The 24,988-nt window shown below is 46.7% G+C and overlaps 1 protein-coding gene across 3 annotated transcripts in view; it reads left to right on the forward strand.

The window, feature by feature from the left end:
• The window catches only part of NFAT5 (nuclear factor of activated T cells 5), a 195,272-nt gene that overhangs the window by 15,390 nt on the left and 154,894 nt on the right, over positions 1-24,988 (forward strand). Inside the window, exon 1 of one of the 3 annotated variants that reach the window (XM_082270027.1) lies at positions 15,132-15,308. The exons of the other annotated variants lie outside the window; for them this stretch is intronic. Within the exon in view, the coding sequence (XP_082126153.1) occupies positions 15,236-15,308 (73 nt within the window). The 5' untranslated portion in view covers positions 15,132-15,235. Of the gene's footprint in view, positions 1-15,131; positions 15,309-24,988 lie in introns of those variants that run through there. 3 annotated transcript variants of the gene reach the window in all.

The following is a 24,988-nucleotide window of genomic DNA, read 5'->3' on the forward strand; positions in this document are numbered from 1 at the left end:
TGTTTGAAAATTAGCACATAATAATTTAAATCTGGATAAGATTTTCATCAGCTACAGAACCTGTTTCTAGAGATCTATGCTTCAGACCTAGAAGCGGGATAGTTGTTGAGAGGAACTGGGTTCAAAAGAGAGGCTGTCCATCTAAATGGTTGATTGCTATGGTTGATGCCTACTTCTGTTGAAATCTTTGATTGCGAAGGTCATAAGGTCTCTGCAAGGGCAATGACTTTTGTTTACAGTATCAGAAAACTGGCTAAACTGGTTGATATTATTAGGTAAGAGCTCGATAATTATCAGCAATTAGTCAAATAGGCAATAGATGCATCCCGGTTTCAGAGGGTGAGGGCTTGCCTCGTAGCTCTGCCCCTTGGTCTCATTCAGTAATGTAGTTGACGGTAGTCCCTCACACTTAGGCCACTGTGATGACGCACTGTTACCTTCGATCTTGACAAGACTTGTGATTGAAACTGCTGACGTCTTCCCAGTAGAAACCTAACACCAAATCTTTAAAGATAAATTGATAGAGAAGCACACAACTGATAGCCGTCTGAATCTCGTTTTTATTTTTTTCAAAGGAAAGTTACAATCTTTCTAAAATTTGTGTTCGATAGTGATCGAGCCAATATAAATTTGTAAAAAATATTTATAGTATGGTTTGTAATTACGTATTGTGGAATTTTACTCAAGTGTAGCGCCTTTCGTGAACTTAAGTCCAGCCAGTTGAAGTACTTTTCAGGGCTTCCTAAGTCCAAATGTTACCCTCATAGGGGTTTTCAGCGTCACAACGGATACATTTTCCAGCATTCTGGCCATCTGGACTGTGTAGTTTCTGAGCCTGTTTCTGCGCAGACCCACCAAGCAATCTCATTCAGCATTGTGACAAACTGTCCAACTTGGGGTTGCACAAGCTCCTGCCAAAGGCTAGATTCATATCTACAGTGTCTCACAAAAGTAAGTACACCCCCCACATTTTTGTAAATATTTTATTCTATCTTTTCATGTGACAACACTGAAGAAATGACACTTTGCTACAATGTAAAGTAGTGAGTGTACAGCTTGTATAACCGTGTAAATTTGCTGTCCCCTCAAAATAACTCAACACACAGCCATTAATGTCTAAACTGCTGGCAACAAAAGTGAGTACACCCCTAAGTGACAATGTCCAAATTGGGTCCAAAGTGACAATATTTTGTGTGGCCACCATTATTTTCCAGCACTGCCTTAACCCTCTTGGGCATGGAGTTCACCAGAGCTTCACAGGTTGCCACTGGACTGTCCTCTTCCACTCCTCCATGATGACATCACAGAGCTGGTGGATGATAGAGACCTTGCGCTCCTCCACTTCTGTTTGAGGATGCCCCACAGATGTTTAATAGGGCTTAGGTCTGGAGAAATGCTTGGCCAATCCATCACCTTTACCCTCAGCTTCTTTAGCAAGGCAGTGGTCGTCTTGGAGGTGTGTTTGGGGTCGTTATGTTGGAATACTGCCCTGCAGCCCAGTCTCCGAAAGGAGGGGATCATGTTCTGCTTCAGTATGTCACAGTACATGTTGGCATTCATGGTTCCCTCAATGAACTGTAGCTCCCCAGTGCTGGCAACACTCCTGCAGCCCCAGACCATGACACTCCCACCGCCATGCTTGACTGTAGGCAAGACACACTTGTCTTTGTCCTCACATGGTTGCCGCCACACACACTTGACACCATCTGAACCAAATACGTTTATCTTGGTCTCATCAGACAACATGATGCCATGGCCATTCTCTATTTTCCAGGCACAAAGAACTGGAAAAGCACAGGCAGGGCACTGGAAAAGTCACCAGGTGAAATCCTGTGGTGAAATGGCATGAAACAGTGTAATCCATTAGGATCACAGCTTTGTATCATCTCATTTGTGTATTTACATTTTTGAATTTGCAGCTGGTTCCACCCCCATACCTGCCAACTGTCCCGTTTTTCCCGGGACAATCCCGGCAAATAGGAGCCTGTCCCGGGTAATTTACATTGTCCCTGTTAATCAGGGACAATGTAAATCATAAAAAAAAAAAAATATATATATATTTTTTTTTTTTTAAATTTTGTTCCACACAGTGTCGCTCTCACCCCAGCTATGTGTTGTAGTTCTGGCAGCAGGTTGTCTCTCTCTCTGTGCCCGCTCACTCTTCCCGCCTGTAGCAAATTTAACGTGTCACCGGAGGCAGGGTGTCAGCATGGTGCACTTTCCGAAATCCGCCAGCAGGGGGAGGCAGAGCACCTTCCGACAAGCTTACACTTTAGAATTGCAGGGAATTGTGATGAGAATTTTAAACTTTAGGCAGAAGTAGTGCAGCTGAATGGGAGAATTATTCCAACTCTGCTACTTTGGCCTCAAGTTTTCAATTCCCTTTTCAAATTCCTGTAATTCTCTCTTTATGAAGTAGACCCTATAATCTGATAAGTAGGCGGAAATTAATTATGCAGAGTGGGTGGAGCTTTGGGGAAGTGGGTGTGGTAAGTAATTGATAGCTGTGCTGCAAAGTGTCCCTGGAAATTTTTTTCAAATGTTGGCAACTATGCACCCCTCTGCATCGCAACACTCACAGGGAAGAGAACCGGAAGACAGGTGCCGGCATCGGCCAAGCACACAGCAGGAGGACAGCGGGAGGATGGCTGGAGGACAGCGGGGGATCGCAGGGGATGGCGAGTTTTAAAATATAAAACAACAGATTTCCCTGCAAAACAATGTACCGCTTTAAGCACAGAAATCCTAACATAATCAGACCGCCAGGGAGGTTAAAAGACTCTTGGACATGCATCTTAGCAAACACTATATACTGTACAGGAATATGGGAAATGATTATCGACATAAACACACACCCACACAGGTTGAACTGGATGGACTAGTGTCTTCATTTAACCTTACCAACTATGAAATGGACAAACAGCCCATAGATAGCTCAAATACCACACACCTCACTCGGCCTGAGTAATTAGCAGGTAAAAGCAGCCTCAGCTCAATTCATCCGGACCACAACTGCAACATGTTTCGCCCTGCCCTCGGGGCTTAATCATGGCCTCCGCCCACAGGGCTTAATAAGTTTTGCAGTATGCTTTAGGTCTGGATGGACCTTTCCTTAGCCTGCAACATCACTAGCCAGTGGCATCCAACTCATCGGACCTATTTTTGGTAAAACATTTTGATTGGTTTGGAAAGATTTATGTCATTTTTATTAGTTTTTTTTTTTTTACTAGTAATGGCGGCGATCTGTGATTTTTAGAGGAACTGCGACATTGCGGCGGACAGATCGGACCTCTAACTGACATTTTTGACACTTTTGGGGGGACCAGTGACATTACTACAGTGATTGGTCTGAAGAAGGAGCTGTTGTGCGCATGCTCCAAAACTGGTCACTGCCCATCCCATGTCAACACGGCCGTACGGTCTCCCTGTGAGGTATGCGGTTCACTGCAGCCTCGCTCTGATCTAGTTCCCTGATTGGTCAGGCTGCTGGCAGCACTGAGGATGAGTACACCTTGGATCAGCAAGGACGCCAGGCCATGACAATCTATCTCTGCCTTCATGTAAGTTTTTAATGTGGGTCATTAAATCTGTTACACTTGTCTCACTGAGAGGCGCCTTTTCTTTTATTCTGCTTATATTACTACAGTAATCAGTGCTATAAATATGCACTGTTACTGTATTAATGACACTGGCAGGGAAGGGGTTAACACTGTGGGTGATCAAAGGGTTAATTGTGAGCCTAGGGGAGTGATTCTAACTGTTGGGGGGCGTGGCTTGTGAAATGATCATAGAGACCTGTGATCCTATATAGAAGGTTTACAGGCGCTCTGTGATCATTCCAGAGAGAAGAACGGTCAGCTGTGTTTACAACAGCCGACCGTCCTTCTCTCTCAGCGGGGAGCGATCGCGGGTGTCAGGCGGCAATCGGAGCCGCCTGCCCCGTGCATCGGAGTCCCCGCTGCGCTCGCCCCCTAGCTGCAGGCGTGCGACCGACGTAGGTCTACGTCGTTTCGCGCAGGAGGGCCAGTCTGCCGCAGTAAATATGCGGTGGGCACTCCGGAACCGGTTAAAAGAAAATAAAATAATTTGAACGACAAATTAATGTTCTGAGAATTCTCGTACTAATTTTCCTAAGAAGTCTCGTTTGAAATGCTATCCATTTGTGGCCAGCTTAAAGTGTTAATAAAGCTTTGTTTTTTTTTTAAATTTTGTTTATTAACCACTTGCCGACCGCAAATACATATATATACCGGGGTTATGGAGATATCAGCTATAACCCCCAGTATTTTATTTTTTTTTTTAGCTGGCGGCCGAGTTTCTCATGAAAGCGTTTTCTCGGGCTTACCGTTTTTACCAGCGCGCCCGAGAGACGATCCGACGGTGCTGCCGACTGGTCACAAAGGTGATAAAAGACTAGATCATCTCTGATGACTTGAGTGATGTCATGATGTCACGGTCCAGGGTGGAAGAAAACAATTTATTTTTTTTTAACCACTTTACCACCAGAGGATTTTGCTGTCTCACGTCTGGGCCACTTTTTGCGATTCGGCGCTGTGCGAATTTAACTGACAATTGCGCGGTCGTGCGACGCCATACCTAAACGAAATTTACATCCTTTTTTTCCCACAAACAGAGCTTTCTTTTGGTGGTATTTGATCACCTGTGCGATTTTTACTTTTTGCGCTATAAACAAGAAAAGAGTGTAAATTTTGAAAAAAACAACAATATTTTTCACATTTTTTTATATGAAATTCCCCCCAAAAAAATGTAAAAATCAAAATTTTTTTAAATTTTTGGCCAATTTGTTTTCTGCTACCTGTTTGGTAAAAAACAATCGCAATAAGCGTATTTTGATTGGTTTGCGCAAAAGTTATTGCGTTTACTAACAAAGGGAAAGATTTCTGTCATTTTTGGTGGTTTTTTTTTTAACGAGTAATGGCGGCGATCTGTGATTTTTTTTGCGGGACTGCGACATTGTGGCGGACAGATCGGACCCTTGACTGACATTTTTGACACTTTTGGGGTTACCAGTGACATTACTGCAGTAATCAGTGCTATATATATGCACTGTTACTGTAAAAATGACACTGGCAGGGAAGGGGTTAATTTTATTGGAGAGGGAGGAGTTAATGTATGCCTGGTGCTTACTGACGTGTGGGGGGGGGGGGGGGAGGTGACTGAGTGACACAGGGACAGATCGAGGGTTCAACTATGCTGAACCCTGCAACCTGACCCTGCCTGTCACTTGGGAGATCCGCACTAGATCCCCGACGATCGGGGAAGAGCAGCGGCGATCGCCGCTGCTCCTCCCCTGGTCCGACTCCCGCTGTGACTGAATACAGCGGGAGCGAGCCTCCGGTGGCGCGCGCGCGCCGCAGAGAAAGGGGAGTGTCTGATGACATAGATCTACATCGTCAGACGATAACGAGCCACTTTGCTGCAGTACCATTACCGTACGCAGACGGCAAGTGGTTAAGCAAAAGATCAAATTTTTTTTTTTTTAACTACTTGCTGACTGCCGCACGACTATCTACGTCGGCAGTCAGCCCCTCATAGGCAAAGTGACGTAGGTCTACGTCGCTAGCCTGTGAGGGTCTAGTGAGCGAGCGCGCGCCGCCGGAGGCGCGCTCCCGCTCCCCTGTGGTCACGGACCCCCCCGCGCGTGTGACCGGTGGACCCGATGTCCGCCGGTCACTCTGCGATCGCCGCTGCAGAGGGAGAAAGTCAGGCAGCTTGTGTAAACAAGCTGCCTGTCATTCTCTCCCTGTGTAGAAACTGTGATCACACGTTTTGATCACTGTTTCTACAGCTCAACAGACAGCCAATCACAGTTAGAATCACGCCCCTAGGGACACACACAGCCCCTCCCTCTCAAATAAAGTTAACCCCTTCACTACCAGTGTAATTTTGCAGTAACAGTGCATATGTATAGCACTGCTTACTGCAGTAATGTCACTGGTAACCCCAAAAGTGTCAAAAATGTCAGTCAAGGGTCCGATCTGTCCGCTGCAATGTCGCAGTACTGCAAAAAAAAAAAAAAACGCAGATCGCCGCCATTACGCGTTTAAAAAAAAACAACAAAAATGACAAAAATCTTTCCCTTTGTTAGTAAACGCGATAACTTTTGCGCAAACCAATCAAAATACGCTTTTTGCGATTTTTTTTACCAAACATATGTAGCATAAAACAAATTGGCCGAAAATGTTAAAAAATTTAGATTTTTACATTTTTTTTTGGGGGGAATTTCATATAAAAATTTTTGAAAAATATTGTTATTTTTGCAAAATTGACGCTCTTTTTTTGTTTATAGCGCGTGATCAAAAAAATCGCACAGGTGATCAAATACCACCAAAAGAAAGCTCTGTTTGTGGGAAAAAAAGGACGTCAAATTCGTTTAGGTACAGCGTCGCACGACCGCGCAATTGTCCGTTAAAGTCACGCAGTGCCGAATCGCAAAATACCCCCTGGTCAGGAAGGGGGTAAAATCTTCCGGGGCTTAAGTGGTTAAAGGTAAAGGATAGATTTGGGGTCTTTTTGATGCTAGTTTTACACTTACATCAGATACGGCTCACAGCAGGGGTCTGGTGTGTCCCTGTTCTTCATTTCAGGTACGAATCAGACCTGAATTTTTGCCTGAATTCGGACCTGAAACAGAGCCAAAGATGCACAGGACAAGAGAATAAAATCACCAGCTGGTTATGGGTTGACTTTTTGTTTTGTTCATTTATGTATAATAAACAAAAGCAAATAAACAAAACTGTATATGAATATCCTTATATCGAATGATTTGCTGTACCGGTACACCTTATAATATCTACATTACAGGCGGTCCCCGAGTTACAAACATCTGACTTACAAACGGAGGGAGACAACAGGAAGTGAGGAGAAATCTCCCCCTAGGAAGGGAAATTAACTCCTGTAAGAATTCTCATGGGAAAAAATGTGTCTCCACTGAAACTTTATCACTAATCCTCGATCCACAACAACCCAAATTTTTCAAAATCCAGTTGTCATAGGGACAGAAAGTGAGGTGAAATCTTCTGGACAGGGGTACAAACAGCAAAACAAACGTTACAGGGGTGTTACCCCTTCCCTATGCTATCCAAAAAACTTAAAAATTATTCTTTTGGCTGGAGCTACACTTACAAAATGTACCTGTTCCCACTTACTGCACATACAAATTCAACTTAACCACTTAAGCCCCGGAAGATTTTACCCAGGGTTTTTTTTTGCGATTCGGCACTGCGTGACTTTAATGGACAATTGCGCAGTCGTGCGACGCTCTACCTGTATAAACGAATTTGACGTCCTTTTTTTCCCCACAAACAGAGCTTTCTTTTGGTGGTATTTGATCACCTGTGCGATTTTTTGATCACGCGCTATAAACAAAAAAAAGCGTCAATTTTGCAAAAATAACAATATTTTTCACATTTTTTTATATGAAATTCCCCCAAAAAAATGTAAAAATCAAAATTTTTTAAACATTTTCGGCCAATTTGTTTTATGCTACATATGTTTGGTAAAAAAAAAAAATCGCAAAAAGCGTATTTTGATTGGTTATCTCGTTTACTAACAAAGGGAAAGATTTCTGTCATTTTTGTTGTTTTTTTTTTTTAACGCGTAATGGAGGCGAGCTGCAATTTTTTTGCAGTACTGCGACATTGCGGCGGACAGATCGGACCCTTGACTGACATTTTTGACACTTTTGGGGTTACCAGTGACATTACTGCAGTAATCAGTGCTATACATATGTACTGTTACTGTAAAATTACACTGGCAGTGAAGGGGTTAACTTTTTTTTTGAGAGGGAGGGGTTATGTGTGTCCCTAGGGGCGTGCTTTCTACTGTGATTGGCTGTGGCTTGAGGTGTAGGAACAGTGATCAACGATCCTACATAGTAGAACCGTATGATCACTGTTCCTACACAGTGGAGAATGACAGGCGGCTTGTTTACATCAGCCGCCTGCCTTTCTCCCTCTGCACCGACGATCGCCGAGTGACCGGCGGACATTGGGTCCGCCGGTCACACGCGCGGGAGGGTCCGTGACCGCGCGGGGGCGCGCGCTTGCTCCCTAGACCCTCACAGGCTAGCGACGTAGTACTAAATCGCTCTGCCTCTGAGGGGCTGACCGCCGCAGTAAATAGTCGTGCGGCGGTCGGCAAGCGGTTAAGAACCAACCTACAGTCCCTGTTTGTAACTCGGGGACCTCCTGTACTATGGTATGCTGTGCGTTGTTTTTTAATTATTTTTCAAAACACTAATAAACTTACCTAAAAAAAAAGTCGCACAGGACCCCTGTGCAATCCACTATGCAGCCACGTGTGAACCGGCTCCACTGAAAGCCAGGCACACTCTCCTGTCATGCAAATTGGATGCGGCAACCCCTCATCCAATTCAAACTAATGTGAACCCAGCCTAAAGAGGACCTGTCCTGCTTATTTCTATTACAAGGGGATGTTTACATTCCTTGTAATAGGAATAAAAGTGATTACAAAAAAATTAAAGGGACAGTGTAAAAATAAAAAGTAAAATAAATAAGAAAAAAAAAAAGAATTAACCACTTAAGCCCCGGAACATTTTTACCCCCTTCCTGACCAGGGGGTTTTTTGCGATTTTTTACTGCATGACTTTAACGGACAATTGTGCGGTCGTGCGACGCTGTACCTAAATGAATTTGACGTCCTTTTTTTCCCACAAACAGAGCTTTCTTTTGGTGGTATTTGATCACCTGTGCGATTTTTTGATCACGCGCTATAAACAAAAAAAGAGCGTCAATTTTGCAAAAATAACAATATTTTTCACATTTTTTTATATGAAATTCCCCCCCCAAAAAAATTTAAAAATCAAAATTTTTTAACATTTCGGCCAATTTGTTTTATGCTACCTATGTTTGGTAAAAAAAAAAAAATTAGAAAAAGCGTATTTTGATTGGTTTGTGCTAAAGTTATCATGTTTACTAACAAAGGGAAAGATTTTTGTCATTTTTGGTGTTTTTTTTTTTTAACGAGTAATGGCGGCGATCTGCGATTTTTTTTGGCGGGACTGCGACATTGCGGCGGACAGATCAAACCCTTGACTGACATTTTTGACACTTTTGGGGTTACCAGTGACATTACTGCAGTAATCAGTGCTATACATATGCACTATTACTGTAAAAATGACACTGGGAGGGAAGGGGTTAACTGTATTGGAGAGGGAGGGGTTAAGTGTGTCCTAGGGGCGTGTTTCTAACTGTGATTGGACATGGCTACTACTGTAAAAACAGAGATCAACGGTCCTACATAGTAGAACGGTATGATCACTATTCCTACACAGGGGAGAATGACAGGCGGCTTGTTTACATTAGCTGCCTGCCTTTCTCCCTCTCCACCGACGATCGTGAGTGACCGGCGGACAGCGGACCCGTTAGGGAACGAGCCGGGCGGGCGCGCGCCTCAGCCCTCGCCCGCTATTGGCTCACAAGCTGGTGACAGGCTAGTGACGTATATATACGTCACTTTGCCTGGCCAGGGCTGACCGTATATGTACTTGCGGCGGTCGGCAAGTGGTTAAAGCGCCCCCCATCCCTCCATGCTTGCACGCAGAGGTGAACGCAAATGTAGATTGACGCCGCCTATGGAGATTTTTAAGTACTGTTCTTTATCAACATTCCACAAGCGCACGCAGATATACAGGGGCAGGTCGGCAGGTTCCCACGAAACAACTAACCCGTATGTCGCTTTGCGGGAGCAATCGAGGGGAGGCTGATCTGCGGGTCGGGTGGCTGCGGTTGCCGTCGGGCACCTGCAATCTCTCCCCGTGGAGACAGAACAGCGGCCTGCTGTTGTAAACACAAATTTTTTCATCATTTTAGGCCAATTTTTATTCTGCTACATATTTTTGGTAAAGAAAAATCCCAATAAATGTATATCGGTTGGTTTGCGAAAAAGTTATCAAATCTACAAACTAGGAGAAAGATTTATTTCATTTTTATTTATTTATTAATCTTTTTTACTAGTAATGGCTGCGATCAGCGATTTTTAGCGGGACTGAGACATTGCGGCGGACAGATCGGACCCCTAACTGACATTTATGACACTTTTTGGGGGGGGACCAGTAACATTACTATAGTAATCAGTGCTAAAAATATGCACTGTTACTGTAATAATGACACTGGCAGGGAAAGGGTTAACCTAGTGGGTGATCAGAAGGTTAAATGTGAGCCTAGGGGAGTGATTACTAACTGTATGGGGGGATGGACTTGTGAAAATGACCATAGAGACCTGTGATCCTTTACAGAAGGATCAGAGGCGCTCTGTGATCATTCCAGAGAGAACAATGGTCTGCTGTGTTTACAACAGCTGACCGTCCTCCTCTCTCAGCGGGGAGCGATCGTGGGTGCCTGGTGGCCGTCGGTCCCGTGTATTGGCATCTCCGCTGCCTAGTGGGGGCAGGAGTGCGCCGGCGGCGGCGCGTGCTCATCCATCAGCACACCACCGACGTAGGGCTACGTCGGTTCGCGCAGGAGGGCCAGCCTGCTGTAGTAAATGTGCGGCGGGCGGTCCGGATGCTGTGAAAGTTAATGACAACCCCAAATCAGTTTTTCTCTTGGTCATTTGACTCACAGGGTTGGAGATACTTGTCGGCTTGGACTAGGCGTCTCATTTAACCACTTTAGCCCCGCTCACATGGAGGCTACTGCGGCAAAGTGCCGCGATCCCGTCCAGCGACGTAGACCTACGTCGCTGGACTCCGCCCCTTGTGGGCGGCGCTCGCGCGCCGCCGGAGGCTCGCTCCTGCTGTGTTCATTCACAGCGGGAGTCGGGCCAGGGGAGGAGCAGCGGCGATTGCCGCTGCTCTGCCCCAATCGTCGGGGATCGAGTCTGGAGATCCGCCCGCTGTGTGTAAACACAGCGGGCGGATCTCCATAGTGACAGGGACTGACAGATCGGAGTGTTCAGCATAGCTGGACATCCGATCTGTCCCTGTGTCACTCAGTCACCTCCCCCCCCCACACGTCAGTAAGCACCAGGCATACATTAACCCCTCCCTCTCCAATAAAATTAACCCCTTCCCTGCCAGTGTCATTTTTACAGTAACAGTGCATATTTATAGCACTGATTACTGTAGAAATGTCACTGGTACCCCCAAAGTGTCAAAAATGTCAGTCAAGGGTCCGATCTGTCCGCCGCAATGTCGCAGTCCCGCAAAAAAAAAATCGCAGATCACCGCCATTACGCGTTAAAAAAAAAACACCAAAAATGACAGAAATCTTTCCCTTAGTTAGTAAACGCAATAACTTTTGCGCAAACCAATCAAAATACGCTTATTGCGATTTTTTTTTACTAAACATAGGTAGCATAAAACAAATTGGCCAAAAATTTAAAAAAAATTTGATTTTTACATTTTTTTGGGGGGGAATTTCATATAAAAAAATGTGAAAAATATTGTTATTTTTTCAAAATAAATGCTCTTTTTTTGTTTATAGCGCAAAAAGTAAAAATCGCACAGGTGATCAAATACCACCAAAAGAAAGCTCTGTTTGTGGGAAAAAAAGGACGTCAAATTCGTTTAGGTACAGCGTCGCACGACCACGCAATTGTCCGTTAAAGTCACGCAGTGCCGAATCGCAAAATACCCCCTGGTCAGGAAGGGGGTAAAATCTTCCGGGGCTTAAGTGGTTAAAGGTAAAGGAGAGATTTGGGGTCTTTTTGACGCTAGTTTTACACTTACATCAGATGCGGCTCACAGCAGGGGTCTGGTGTGTCCCTGTTCTTCATTTCAGGTACAAATCAGACCTGAATTTTTGCCTGTGGGAAAAAAAGGACGTAAATTTCGTTTGGGTACGGCGTCGCACGACCGCGCAATTGTCAATTAAAGGCGCAAAGCGCCGAATCGCAAAAAGTGGCCTGGACGGAAGACAGCAAAATCCTCCGGTGGTAAAGTGGTTAAAGTCCCAATTCCCCCCTCTTTGCAAATCTGTTTACAGAACGCAGTGTGAACTGTGGAATCGGATGAAATCCAATTGAATGGATCTGAACACCCGTGCGATCCAATTTCAGTGCCGATAAAAGGGTCCTGCACCTTTGTGGTGCGGATCCCGTGCAAATCGAGCCAAACATAATGTATGCCTCAATTCGCACCGCACTGAAATCGCATGTCATGTATACAGGAATCCGGTGCGATTCCTGTACAAATGACATGCAATGCTATACACCGCATCAGTGTGAACCCGGCCTTATAGCGTATCACTTCCAGGCTTGTGAGGATTCATTAAATTTGCATCTGATGCAACAGGCACATAAATTATAAATGACACAAGTGAAAGGACGAGCTTATTACATTTTACCTGAATGCCGGCATCGGCTCTGAAGTCTCTGCTGGACTGTAAATAAGCAGGAAGTGACTGCAGTACGGCACCTGGATGGAAACAGCTGGAAGGTGAAAGTATAACCTAAAGCTGAACTCCGGGCACAACAAAAATATTCTTCAATAGCCATAACAGAATAAAAATCTACTTTGTGTGCATCAAATTCCTTTGCAAACCTAGATATTATCTTGTAAAAGTAGCAGTGACATCATTACTATGCTGTACATACAGTATCTCACAAAAGTGAGTACACCCCTCACATTTTTGTAAATATTTTATTCTATCTTTTCATGTGACAACACTGAAGAAATGACACTTTGCTACAATGTAAAGTAGTGAGTGTACAGCTTGTATAACAGTGTAAATTTGCTGTCCCCTCAAAATAACTCAACACACAGCCATTAATGTCTAAACCACTGGCAACAAAAGTGAGTACACCCCTAAGTGACAATGTCCAAATTGGGCCCAAAGTGTCAATATTTTGTGTGGCCACCATTATTTTCCAGCACTGCCTTGGGCATGGAGTTCACCAGAGCTTCACAGGTTGTCACTGGAGTCCTCTTCCACTCCTCCATGATGACATCACAGAGCTGGTGGATGTTAGAGACCTTGCGCTCCTCCAACTTCCGTTTGAGGATGCCCCACAGATGCTCAATAGGGTTTAGGTCTGGAGACATGCTTGGCCAGTCCATCACCTTTACCCTCAGCTTCTTTAGCAAGGCAGTGGTCGTCTTGGAGGTGTGTTTGGGGTCGTTATGTTGGAATACTGCCCTGCTGCCCAGTCTCTGAAGGGAGGAGATCATGCTCTGCTTCAGTATGTCACAGCACATGTTGGCATTCATGGTTCCCTCAATGAACTGTAGCCCCCTAGTGCCGGCAGCACTCATGCAGCCTCAGACCATGACACTCCCACCACCATGCTTGACTGTAGGAAGACACACTTGTCTTTGCACTCCTCACCTGGTTGCCGCCACACACGCTTGAAACCATCTGAACCAAATAAGTTTATCTTGGTCTCATCAGACCACAGGAGATGGTTCCAGTAATCCATGTTCTTAGTCTGCTTGTCTTCAGCAAACTGTTTGCGGCTTTCTTGTGCATCTTCTTTAGAAGAGGCTTCCTTCTGGGATGACAGCCATGCAGAGCAATTTGATGCAGTGTGCGGCGTATGGTCTGAGCACTGACAGGCTGACCCCCCACCCCTTCAACCTCTGCAGCAATGCTGGCAGCACTCATACGTCTATTTCCCAAAGACAACCTCTGGATATGACGCTAAACACGTGCACTCAACTTCTTTGATCGACCATGGCGAGGCCTGTTCTGAGTGGAACCTGTCCTGTTAAACCGCTGTATGGTCTTGACCACCGTGCTGCAGCTCAGTTTCAGGGTCTTGGCAATCTTCTTATAGCCTAGGCCATCTTTATGTAGAGCAACAATTCTTTTTATCAGATCCTCAGAGAGTTCTTTGCCATGAGGTACCATGTTGAACTTCCAGTGACCAGTATGAGAGAGTGAGAGCGATAACGACAAATTTAACACACCTGCTCCCCATTCACACCTGAGACCTTGGCGGGAGCGATCCTGGTGGGGTTGCCCACTCGCCAGCAGGGAAGCCGATCCACGGGGCCGGTGGTCGCAGTTGCTCCCAGTGAGATTTTAGGACAATATCCCCCCTCTAATCCTAACCCTATGTCCAGGGGGATGTTTTCCGGGGGGATATTATCCGGGGGGATGTTGTCCAGGGGGATATTATCCGAGGGGTATAATGTCCTGATATGCCCAGTGAAGAGAGAACAACAGTCTGCTGTTGTAAACACAGCAGACCATTGTTTTCTCAGGAGTCAATACTGAGCTCCTGTGTTCCTCCTATTTTAGGATCACAGGTCTGTGTGTTGATTTCACAAGCCCATCCCCCTCACAGTTAGAAAGCACCCCCTAGGCTAACATTTAACCCTTTGATCGTCCCTGGGTTAACCCCTTCTATGCCAGTGTCATTATTACAGTAACAGTGCATATTTTTAGCACTGATTAGTGTAGTAACGTCACTGGTACCACCAAAAGTGTCCGATCTGTCCGCCGCAATGTCGCAGTCCCGCTAAAAATTGCAGATCGCCGCCATTACTAGTAAAAAATAAATAAAAATGACAAATCTTTCCCGTACTTAGTAGACGCAATAACTTTTGCGCAACCCAATCAAAATACGCTTATCGGGATTTTTTTTTACCAAGCAGAAAACAAATTGGCCTAAAATGATAAAATTGTCGCTCTTCTTTTTTTGTTTATAGCGCAAAAAATAAAAATCACACAGGTGATCACATACCACCAAAAGAAAGCTCTGTTTGTGGGAAAAAAATTACATTATGGTGACAACACTGAGCCTCCCACACTCACTCACACACCTGCTCTCTCAGGCACCTGTTGTTTCTCCACAACCATTCAGCGCACACAGTTCTGCGGGCAGCCAATTACCTTCCTTCACCAGCCGCTGGAACGCTGCCCTATTTGTGACTTCGCCTGTCTGTCATTGATAAAACCCGCCTACGGCGAACGTCAGCGCGTATGAGCTCACTACGAACGTCACGCTCAGCGGGCGGAAGGGGACGGAGCTGACCGTCAGCTCTGAGCCCCGCCCCTTAGTTACGGTCGCCACAGAGCTAGCGCCGAAGCACCGCCCTTGGAAACCCTCGCCTGCCCGTCAAAGCCGATAAGCCCCGCCCTCTACTTGGAAAGGTCTGGGCCAGCGGGCAGGCCCCGCCCCGCGCAGGCGCAGTGGATTGGCAGTAGGGGGGCGTGACGACGGTTCCTGTCAGTGTGAACAGACCGGAGCGAAGGACCGGGACTTACCGAAGCGCCTCTCCGTACCTCCTTTGCTGGCCCGGGCGGCCATGCCCTCCGACTTCATCTCCCTGCTCAGCGCTGACCTTGACCTTGAGTCCCCGAAGTCCCTGTACTCCCGAGGTGAGCGGGGGAGGAGGCACCCGGGGGGGCTGGACGGCACTGAGATCCGCACTTTGGCTGCCGCGGAGGATTCTGGGAAGGGGGGTTATGGTGAGCGTCCTGCAGGGGGCGCCAGATTCTTGTACCAAGAGCTTACAATCTCCAACCTCATAGAGAATGAAGGGGAAATAGTCAGGGGGCACAGAGCAGCCAATCAGGTGTCTCCTTTCATCTCCACACCTGTCCTGGGAAAGTCACAGCTGGAATCTGATTGGTTGCTAGGAGCGTTGCTAGGGAATCGCAAGGAGAATGGATTGTAGAGGTCCTGAGTACAGGAGTGTGACCTTCCCCCACACTCACCTCAGGGGATTAGGTTGTAGTATTGGGAGATTAGGTTGTAGTACGGGGTCATTAGATTGTGAGGTGTCTCAGGAGGTTAGGTTGTAGTGTGGGGTGATTAGGTTTTAGTGTGGGGTGGATGTGTTGTGAGGTGATTAGGTTGTAGTGTGAGGTGATTAGGTTGCAGTGTGGTGTGGGGGGTGATTAGGTTGCAGTGTGTGGGGGTGATTAGGTTGTAGTGTGGTTGTATTATGAGGTGATTAGGTTGTAGTGTGGGGTGGTTGTGAGGTGAATAGGTTGCGGTGTGGGGTGGTTGTGAGGTGATTAGGTTGTAGTGTAGGGTGGTTGTGAGGTGATTAGGTTGTAGTGTGGGGTGGTTGTGAGGTGATTAGGTTGTAGTGTAGGGTGGTTGTGTTGTGAGGTGATTAGGTTGTAGTGTGGGGTGGTTGTGAGGTGATTAGGTTGTAGTGTGGGGTGGTTGTGAGGTGATTAGGTTGTAGTGGGGGGTGGTTGTGAGGTGATTAGGTTGTAGTGTGGGGTGGTTGTGAGGTGATTAGGTTGTAGTGTAGGGTGGTTGTGTTGTGAGGTGATTAGGTTGTAGTGTGGGGTGGTTGTGAGGTGATTAGGTTGTAGTGTGGGGTGGTTGTGAGGTGATTAGGTTGTAGTGGGGGTGGTTGTGAGGTGATTAGGTTGTAGTGTAGGGTGGTTGTGAGGTGATTAGGTTGTAGTGTAGGGTGGTTGTGTTATGAGGTGATTAGGTTGTAGTGTGGGGTGGTTGTGAGGTGATTAGGTTGTAGTGTGGGGTGGTTGTGAGGTGATTAGGTTGTAGTGTGGGGTGGTTGTGAGGTGATTAGGTTGTAGTGTAGGGTGGTTGTGTTATGAGGTGATTAGGTTGTAGTGTGGGGTGGTTGTGAGGTGATTAGGTTGTAGTGTGGGGTGGTTGTGAGGTGATTGGGTTGTAGTGTGGGGTGGTTGTAGTGTGAGGTGATTAGGTTGTAGTGTGGGGTGGTTGTGTTGTGGGGTGATTAGGTTGCAGTGTAGGTGGTTATGAGGTGATTAGGTTGCAGTGTAGGGTGGTTGTGTTATGAGGTGATTAGGTTGTAGTGTGGGGTGGTTGTGAGGTGATTAGGTTGTAGTGTGGGGTGGTTGTGTTATGAGGTGATTAGGTTGTAGTGTGGGGTGGTTGTGAGGTGATTAGGTTGTAGTGTGGGGTGGTTGTGTTGTGGGGTGATTAGGTTGCAGTGTAGGGTGGTTGTGTTGTGAGGTGATTAGGTTGTAGTGTGGGGTGGTTGTAGTGTTAGGTGATTAGGTTGTAGTGTGGGGTGGTTGTGTTGTGGGGTGATTAGGTTGCAGTGTAGGGTGGTTGTGTTGTGAGGTGATTAGGTTGTAGTGGGGGGTGGTTGTGAGGTGATTTAGGTTGTAGTGTGGGGTGGTTGTTAGGTGATTAGGTTGTAGTGTGGGGTGGTTTTGTTATGAGGTGATTCAGTTGTAGTGTAGTGTGGTTGTGTTGTGAGGTGATTAGGTTGCAGTGTGGTTGTGTTGTGAGGTGATTAGGGTGTAGTGTGGGGTGGTTGTGGGATGATTGGGTTGCAGTGTGTGTGGGGGGTGATTAGGTTGTAGTGTGGTTGTATTATGAGGTGATTAGGTTGCAGTGTGTGGGGGGTGATTAGGTTGCAGTGTGGTGTGGGGGGTGATTAGGTTGCAGTGTGTGGGGGGTGATTAGGTTGCAGTGTGTGGGGGTGATTAGGTTGTAGTGTGGTTGTATTATGAGGTGATTAGGTTGTAGTGTGGGGTGGTTGTGAGGTGATTAGGTTGTAGCGTGGGGTGGTTGTGAGGTGATTAGGTTGTAGTGTGGGGTGGTTGTGAGGTGATTAGGTTGTAGTGTGGGGTGGTTGTGAGGTGATTAGGTTGTAGTGTGGGGTGGTTGTGAGGTGATTAGGTTGTAGTGTAGGGTGGTTGTGTTATGAGATGATTAGGTTGTAGTGTGGGGTGGTTGTGAGGTGATTAGGTTGTAGTGTGGGGTGGTTGTGAGGTGATTAGGTTGTAGTGTGGGGTGGTTGTAGTGTGAGGTGATTAGGTTGTAGTGTGGGGTGGTTGTGTTGTGGGGTGATTAGGTTGCAGTGTAGGGTGGTTGTGTTGTGAGGTGATTGGGTTGTAGTGTGGGGTGGTTGTGTTGTGGGGTGATTAGGTTGCAGTGTAGGGTGGTTGTGTTGTGAGGTGATTAGGTTGTAGTGGGGGGTGGTTGTGAGGTGATTTAGGTTGTATTGTGGGGTGGTTGTTAGGTGATTAGGTTGTAGTGTGGGGTGGTTGTGTTATGAGGTGATTCAGTTGTAGTGTAGTGTGGTTGTGTTGTGAGGTGATTAGGTTGCAGTGTGGTTGTGTTGTGAGGTGATTAGGGTGTAGTGTGGGGTGGTTGTGGGATGATTGGGTTGCAGTGTGTGTGGGGGGTGATTAGGTTGTAGTGTGGTTGTATTATGAGGTGATTAGGTTGCAGTGTGTGGGGGGTGATTAGGTTGCAGTGTGGTGTGGGGGGTGATTAGGTTGCAGTGTGTGGGGGGTGATTAGGTTGCAGTGTGTGGGGGTGATTAGGTTGTAGTGTGGTTGTATTATGAGGTGATTAGGTTGTAGTGTGGGGTGGTTGTGGGGTGATTAGGTTGCAGTGTGGGGTGGTTGTGAGGTGAATAGGTTGCGGTGTGGGGTGGTTGTGAGGTGATTAGGTTGTAGTGTAGGGTGGTTGTGAGGTGATTAGGTTGTAGTGTGGGGTGGTTGTGAGGTGATTAGGTTGTAGTGGGGGTGGTTGTGAGGTGATTAGGTTGTAGTGTAGGGTGGTTGTGAGGTGATTAGGTTGTAGTGTAGGGTGGTTGTGAGGTGATTAGGTTGTAGTGTGGGGTGGTTGTGAGGTGATTAGGTTGTAGTGTGGGGTGGTTGTGAGGTGATTAGGTTGTAGTGTAGGGTGGTTGTGAGGTGATTAGGTTGTAGTGTGGTTGTGTTATGAGGTGATTAGGTTGTAGTGTGGGGTGGTTGTGAGGTGATTAGGTTGTAGTGTGGGGTGGTTGTAGTGTGAGGTGATTAGGTTGTAGTGTGGGGTGGTTGTGTTGTGAGGTGATTAGGTTGTAGTGTGGGGGTGGTTGTGTTGTGGGGTGATTAGGTTGCAGTGTAGGGTGGTTGTGTTGTGGGGTGATTAGGTTGTAGTGGGGGGTGGTTGTGAGGTGATTTAGGTTGTAGTGTGGGGTGGATGTGAGGTGATTTAGGTTGTAGTGTGGGGTGGTTGTGTTATGAGGTGATTCAGTTGTAGTGTAGTGTGGTTGTGTTGTGAGGTGATTAGGTTGCAGTGTGGTTGTGTTGTGAGGTGATTAGGGTGTAGTGTGGGGTGGTTGTGGGATGATTGGGTTGCAGTGTGTGTGGGGGGTGATTAGGTTGTAGTGTGGTTGTATTATGAGGTGATTAGGTTGCAGTGTGTGGGGGGTGATTAGGTTGCAGTGTGGTGTGGGGGGTGATTAGGTTGCAGTGTGTGGGGGGTGATTAGGTTGCAGTGTGTGGGGGTGATTAGGTTGTAGTGTGGTTGTATTATGAGGTGATTAGGTTGTAGTGTGGGGTGGTTGTGAGGTGATTAGGTTGTAGCGTGGGGTGGTTGTGAGGTGATTAGGTTGTAGTGTGGGGTGGTTGTGAGGTGATTAGGTTGTAGTGTGGGGTGGTTGTGAGGTGATTAGGTTGTAGTGTGGGGTGGTTGTGAGGTGATTAGGTTGTAGTGTAGGGTGGTTGTGTTATGAGATGATTAGGTTGTAGTGTGGGGTGGTTGTGAGGTGATTAGGTTGTAGTGTGGGGTGGTTGTGAGGTGATTAGGTTGTAGTGTGGGGTGGTTGTAGTGTGAGGTGATTAGGTTGTAGTGTGGGGTGGTTGTGTTGTGGGGTGATTAGGTTGCAGTGTAGGGTGGTTGTGTTGTGAGGTGATTGGGTTGTAGTGTGGGGTGGTTGTGTTGTGGGGTGATTAGGTTGCAGTGTAGGGTGGTTGTGTTGTGAGGTGATTAGGTTGTAGTGGGGGGTGGTTGTGAGGTGATTTAGGTTGTATTGTGGGGTGGTTGTTAGGTGATTAGGTTGTAGTGTGGGGTGGTTGTGTTATGAGGTGATTCAGTTGTAGTGTAGTGTGGTTGTGTTGTGAGGTGATTAGGTTGCAGTGTGGTTGTGTTGTGAGGTGATTAGGGTGTAGTGTGGGGTGGTTGTGGGATGATTGGGTTGCAGTGTGTGTGGGGGGTGATTAGGTTGTAGTGTGGTTGTATTATGAGGTGATTAGGTTGCAGTGTGTGGGGGGTGATTAGGTTGCAGTGTGGTGTGGGGGGTGATTAGGTTGCAGTGTGTGGGGGGTGATTAGGTTGCAGTGTGTGGGGGTGATTAGGTTGTAGTGTGGTTGTATTATGAGGTGATTAGGTTGTAGTGTGGGGTGGTTGTGGGGTGATTAGGTTGCAGTGTGGGGTGGTTGTGAGGTGAATAGGTTGCGGTGTGGGGTGGTTGTGAGGTGATTAGGTTGTAGTGTAGGGTGGTTGTGAGGTGATTAGGTTGTAGTGTGGGGTGGTTGTGAGGTGATTAGGTTGTAGTGGGGGTGGTTGTGAGGTGATTAGGTTGTAGTGTAGGGTGGTTGTGAGGTGATTAGGTTGTAGTGTAGGGTGGTTGTGAGGTGATTAGGTTGTAGTGTGGGGTGGTTGTGAGGTGATTAGGTTGTAGTGTGGGGTGGTTGTGAGGTGATTAGGTTGTAGTGTAGGGTGGTTGTGAGGTGATTAGGTTGTAGTGTGGTTGTGTTATGAGGTGATTAGGTTGTAGTGTGGGGTGGTTGTGAGGTGATTAGGTTGTAGTGTGGGGTGGTTGTAGTGTGAGGTGATTAGGTTGTAGTGTGGGGTGGTTGTGTTGTGAGGTGATTAGGTTGTAGTGTGGGGGTGGTTGTGTTGTGGGGTGATTAGGTTGCAGTGTAGGGTGGTTGTGTTGTGGGGTGATTAGGTTGTAGTGGGGGGTGGTTGTGAGGTGATTTAGGTTGTAGTGTGGGGTGGATGTGAGGTGATTTAGGTTGTAGTGTGGGGTGGTTGTGTTATGAGGTGATTCAGTTGTAGTGTAGTGTGGTTGTGTTGTGAGGTGATTAGGTTGCAGTGTGGTTGTGTTGTGAGGTGATTAGGGTGTAGTGTGGGGTGGTTGTGGGATGATTGGGTTGCAGTGTGTGTGGGGGGTGATTAGGTTGTAGTGTGGTTGTATTATGAGGTGATTAGGTTGCAGTGTGTGGGGGGTGATTAGGTTGCAGTGTGGTGTGGGGGGTGATTAGGTTGCAGTGTGGTGTGGGGGATGATTAGGTTGCAGTGTGGTGTGGGGGGTGATTAGGTTGCAGTGTGGTGTGGGGGGTGATTAGGTTGCAGTGTGGTGTGGGGGGTGATTAGGTTGCAGTGTGGTGTGGGGGGTGATTAGGTTGCAGTGTGTGGGGGGTGATTAGGTTGCAGTGTGGTGTGGGGGGTGATTAGGTTGCAGTGTGTGGGGGTGATTAGGTTGTAGTGTGGTTGTATTATGAGGTGATTAGGTTGTAGTGTGGGGTGGTTGTGAGGTGATTAGGTTGTAGTGTGGGGTGGTTGTGAGGTGAATAGGTTGCGGTGTGGGGGGTGATTAGGTTGTAGTTTGGGCACAATACTGATATGTGATATACGGTGATTTGGGGTCGCTGACACCCCGCCTTCTGATTGGTCTTCTGATGTTCTCATGCTTTGTTCTGTTTACTTTTTTCTTTTTCACTTTATTGAAATGCCATGATAGAAGGGAACCCCCCTCCCCCGGTCTTATTTTTATACCCCTCCTCTGATTTCCTGGGTAATCTGTAAAATCCTCCCATGTATGGGCCGCGTATCCAGCCATGTTTTGCTGCTCCCGGGGTCCCCCCACCATCTTCCTTCCTCATGTTATCAGGGAGCCGACTCTCTCCCACTTCCATCCTGGCCTTCCATTGATGCACATGAGACATGGCCCATCATCAGTACTGGGAGACGGGGGGGGGGGGGGGGGGGGATGTTGTCTCTTCTAGGATCTTGAGATCACTGCCCCCCCCCCCCCCAACCTATGATGCACATGCACCACACAGCCATATCAGTGGGAACTGTCTGTCGCTTTTGGGTTGTAGTAGCTGCCCCCCCCCCCCAAAAAAAAATGCCCATGCCCTGCGGCACATCATAGGTGGCTGGCAGTCTTTTAGAGTCTTAGAGGTGCTGCCCCAGATGTCACACATGTGCCACATCATTAGAGGGCCGGGTGTCTCTTCTGGATTTGCTGGCCCCCCAGCGATGCACATGCTTTGCAGCGGGTCATTAGAGGGCCAGGTGTCCCCTCGGGATTTGCTGGCCCCCCAGCGATGCACATGCTCTGCAGCGAGTCATTAGAGTGCCGGGTGTCCCCTCTGGGTTCTTGCTTGCAGGTCCCCTGATTACGCACATTGATGTATACACTACGGAGTACCCAGGAGGCCTCCTGGGATGGGTGATTGGAGTATCCAGGATCTGTGCGGTTACATTCAGGAGACTGGACCAGACTGCTTTAATCACTTCGGCTCCAGAAGATTTACCCCCTTTATGACCAGGCCATTTTTTGGCTAGTCAGCACAGCGCTACTTTAACTGACAATTGCGCTGTCATGCAACGCCTGTACCCAAATGATATTTATATATTTTTTTTTTCACACAAATAGAGCTTTCTTTTGGTGCTATTTGATCCTCTCTGCGGTTTTTATTTTTTTTTTAGGTTTTTTTTTTGTTATATAAACAAAAAAATTTACATTTTGGAAAAAAACTTTTATCTTCTAAATTCTGTTATAGAACATATCCAATAATAATAATAATAATAAAATCCTATTTCTTCATAAATTTTAAGCCAAAATGTATTTAGCTACAGTACTTTTCTATGATAAAAACACAAATAAAAATCCAGCCAGTGTATATTAATTGGTTTGTGTGAACGTCTTATAGTGTCTACAAACACATCCAGGAAAGTATTCACAGCGCTTCACTTTTTCCACATTTTATGTTACAGCCTTATTCCAAAATGGATTAAATTCATTATTTTCCTCAAAATTCTACAAACAATCCCCCATTATGACAATGTGAGAGAAGTTTGTTTGAAATCTTTGAAAATGTATTAAAAATTAAAATAAATCCCATGTACAGAAGTATCACAGCCTTTGCTGCGACACTCAAAATTTAGCTCAGGTGCATCCTATTTCCACTGATCAGCCTAAGATGTTTCTACATCTTGATTGGAGTCCACTTGTGGATTGGACATGATTTGGAAAGGGGCACACCTGTCTATATAAGGTCCCACAGTTAAGAGCACAAACCAAGCAATGAAGTCCAAGGAATTGTCTGTAGAAGTCCGATACAGGTTTGTATGGAGGCACAGATCTGGGGAAGGGTACAGAATTTTTTATTGCAGCATGGAAGGTCCCAATGAGCACAGTGGCCTCCATCATCCGTAAATGGAAGAAGTTTGAAACCACCAGGACTCTTCCTAGAGCGGGTCGCCTGGTCAAACTGAGCGATCGGGGGAGAAGAGCCTTAGTCAGGGAGGTGACCAAGAACCCGATGGTCACTCTGACAGAGCTCCAGCGTTTCTCTGTGGAGAGAGGAGAACCTTCCAGAAGAACAACCATCTCTGCAGCACTCCACCAATCAGGCCTGTATGGTAGAGTGGACAGACAAAAGCCACTCCTCAATAAAAGGCACATGGCAGCCCTCCTGGAGTTTTCCAAAAGGCACCTGAAGGAGAATGACCATGAGAAACAAAATTCTCTGCTCTGATGAAACAAAGGGCTCTTTCACACGGTCCGCCTCCGTAGCTCTTTCACACGATCCGCGATCCCCGCTGAGCCGGCGCATGACAGCTCCGTCTCCGCTTGCAGAGCTGACAGGGAGGTGTCTCAGCACCCGCTGCCCTCTATGGGGGATCGGATGAGAGCGGGCCACTTGTCCGCTCTCATCAGATCCGCTCCGCTCCGATAACTGAACGGATGGAAAAATAGGGTTTCCATCCGTCCAGATTTCAGCACAGGATCGGATGTGGATGGCAGCGGGTGTCAGCGGAGGTGTCTCCGCTGACACCCGCTGCCCCATAGAGCTACATGGAGGATCCGATCAGATCCGCCTAAAAAACTGACAGGCGGATCTGATCGGACCGCCCGTGTGAAAGAGCCCAAAGATTGAACAATTTGTTGTGAATGGCAAGCGTCATGTCTGGAGGACACCAGGCACCGCTCATCACCTGGCCAATACCATCCCTACTGTGAAGCATGGTGATGGCAGCATCATGCTGTGGGATGTTTTTCAGTGGCAGGAACTGGGAGACTAGTCAGGATTGAGGGAAAGATGAATGCAGCAATGTACAGAGACATCCTTGATGAAAACCTTCTCCAAAGCGCTCTGGATTTCAGACTGGGGCGAAGGTTCACCTTCCAACAGGACAACGACCCTAAACACACAGCCAAGATAACAAAGGAGTGACTACGGGGCAACTCTGTGAATGTCACTGAGTGTCCCAGCCAGAGCCCAGACTAGAACATGATTGAACATCTCTGGAGAGATCTGAAAATGGCTGTGCACTGATGCTCCCCATCCAACCTGATGGAGCTTGAGAGGTCCTGCAAAGAAGAATGGGAGAAACTGCCCAAACATAGGTGTGCCAAGCTTGTAGCATCATACTCATAAAGACTTGAGGCTGTAATTGGTGGGAAAGGAGCTTCAACAAAGTATTCAGCAAAGGCTGCGATACTTATCTACATGGGATTTTTTCGTTTTTTTATTTTTAATAAATTTGCAAAGATTGAAAACAAACTTCTTTCACATTGTCATTATGGGGGATTGTTTGTAGAAATTTTGAGGAAAATAATGAATTTAATCCATTTTGGAATAAAGCTGTAACATAAAAAAATGTGGAAAAAGTGAAGTGCTGTGAATACTTTCCTGAAGCACTGTATCTACTGGAATGTACACAGCTATGACACTAAACTGTAATGGAGTTGATCAGTGACTTATAGAGGGACTGTGATAATGTGGCGGGCAATCTGGCACTAACAGCCACTGGCTGGGACAATCGCTAACTGACACAGATGTCGCTAGTGGCACTAATACACTGATCAGTGATAATACAGCCGGTGACATTGGCCGGGAAGGGGTTAACATCTAGGGGTATTTAGGAGGTTAACTGTGTGCCTAACAATGTGTAATGTGTATATTATGTGCTGCTTTTACTTTACTATATGGCTGTTTTTTTCCTGCTTTTCAGGGAGAAGAAACAGCCAGATTGCTGTTCACAGTACACAGAGTTTTTGTAAACACTGAACTCTGTACGTGATTGG

This window comes from Pelophylax lessonae, assembly GCF_965119305.1.
Source record: "Pelophylax lessonae genome assembly, chromosome: 10".
Classification (NCBI taxonomy): domain Eukaryota; kingdom Metazoa; phylum Chordata; class Amphibia; order Anura; family Ranidae; genus Pelophylax; species Pelophylax lessonae.